This window comes from Wasmannia auropunctata, unplaced genomic scaffold, assembly GCF_000956235.1.
Source record: "Wasmannia auropunctata unplaced genomic scaffold, wasmannia.A_1.0 LD306901.1, whole genome shotgun sequence".
Taxonomy (NCBI): Eukaryota; Metazoa; Arthropoda; class Insecta; order Hymenoptera; family Formicidae; genus Wasmannia; species Wasmannia auropunctata.
This window is the reverse complement of record NW_012055989.1, coordinates 1-1,191: the sequence shown is the minus strand read 5'-3', so window position 1 is coordinate 1,191 and position 1,191 is coordinate 1. Positions and strand designations below refer to the sequence as shown.

Below are 1,191 nucleotides of genomic sequence, written 5' to 3'. Positions count from 1 at the left end.
GCAATAATGATTTATTGAAAAATTTATAAATAGAAGTGATAAAGGGTATCACTTATCTCGTATTTGTGTTATATTATTAGAAAAGACGATTTTCCTAGACTGCTTCTGACAATTATCTTACTTTCAATTTACATAAGATTCGAAAATGCCAAAAAAATACAGAACTAAAAGCTTCCAATTGTGTCATTGTTGTCACAAATGGCGCTGCCAATGTCTGGTGCCACGAAAAGAGAAACCCCATCCTCCCTTTAACAGCGGAACAGAGCCAGGTAGCAAAATGGGCTTGCATCCCAAACTGAAGGCGCTTGTGCCAACGTCGCCAGCTGTGGGTTCTTACCATCCTCGACCGATCGATCATAAATCCTTAATTATTAGGTAAAATACAATCCCGATCTATCTCGAAATCGCACAGGGAGTTTCTAATAAGTAGGACAAATCATGTTACAGTTGGCGAAGACAGCAAGAAACAGAAGAATTTTCCGCCGCGATGAGCAGGTTGGCAAAGGAAATTGAGGACAAGAAGAGCATAATAAAAATCGATCGCGGACCCGCAAGTTATGATATACTTCGCTGGCCAGAAAGGCCAGTTATAGACGCTTTAGGCGAACCTTGTAAGAGTTTGCGAATGGATGTTGGTTTCGGGACCGTTCCGCAATTCCAAACGATTTACAAATCCACCACGCCCGGTCCAGGTTGATAACATCATCTTCCGAAAAAATAAATCAAATTATCTCGAGAGAAAATTAGAACACACTTGCTTCTATTTTTCTGCAAGATTAAAACAAAATTTTCTAAACTTAAAAAGGAGAATTTTAAAAGAAAGGTAAAATCTTATTTTATCTTTCTTTCAAAAGTCTCTGAATTATATTTTAATTAACAATCGTTTTATACTCTTATTATATTTACGATTACCTGGTTGACGTCCCTTATCTTTTTAAGGATACACACTGAGAACGCACAATCCCTTTTTCTTTTTGGATCAAAAAAGGTTACAAGATTTTTCCCATACACCTTCATTTGAGTACGACAATTTAGCTCCCAGATTCCGAGAAACTATAAGTACCTGGTCTTTACCATGCAATAGGTAAAGTGAAAAGTCATCTTTTATATTCCACCTTTCTCCCTCTTAAATGTTATTTTATTTTTCTGTTTTTAACATTATAAAAGAATCGATTTTTACAATAGATACAA

General features: G+C 36.0%; 1 protein-coding gene across 3 annotated transcripts; it reads left to right on the top strand.

Moving 5' to 3' along the window:
• The first annotated feature begins 4 nt into the window (after window positions 1-4).
• LOC105461228 lies at window positions 5-1,089 on the top strand. Of its 3 annotated transcripts, XM_011707731.1 has the most exons (4): window positions 5-45; window positions 138-375; window positions 448-692; window positions 940-1,089. In XM_011707731.1, the coding sequence occupies exons 2-4, from the start codon at window positions 146-148 to the stop codon at window positions 1,086-1,088; spliced, it is 624 nt and encodes a 207-aa protein (XP_011706033.1). In that variant the 5' UTR covers window positions 5-45; window positions 138-145; the 3' UTR covers window position 1,089. The 3 variants fall into 3 exon arrangements, 2 of the variants coding, with proteins under 2 accessions (XP_011706033.1, XP_011706032.1); XR_975909.1 differs by having other exon boundaries at window positions 7-375; window positions 448-823; XM_011707730.1 differs by having other exon boundaries at window positions 7-375.
• Window positions 1,090-1,191: the final 102 nt, after the last annotated feature.

Bases quoted from the DNA above. Each gene is read 5' to 3' on its own strand.
- LOC105461228 (XM_011707731.1), top strand. From the start codon at position 146: ATGCCAAAAAAATACAGAACTAAAAGCTTCCAATTGTGTCATTGTTGT. The intron at 376-447 runs GTAAAATACAAT...ATCATGTTACAG, and splicing joins CATAAATCCTTAATTATTAG to TTGGCGAAGACAGCAAGAAA. The intron at 693-939 runs GTTGATAACATC...TATCTTTTTAAG, and splicing joins ATCCACCACGCCCGGTCCAG to GATACACACTGAGAACGCAC.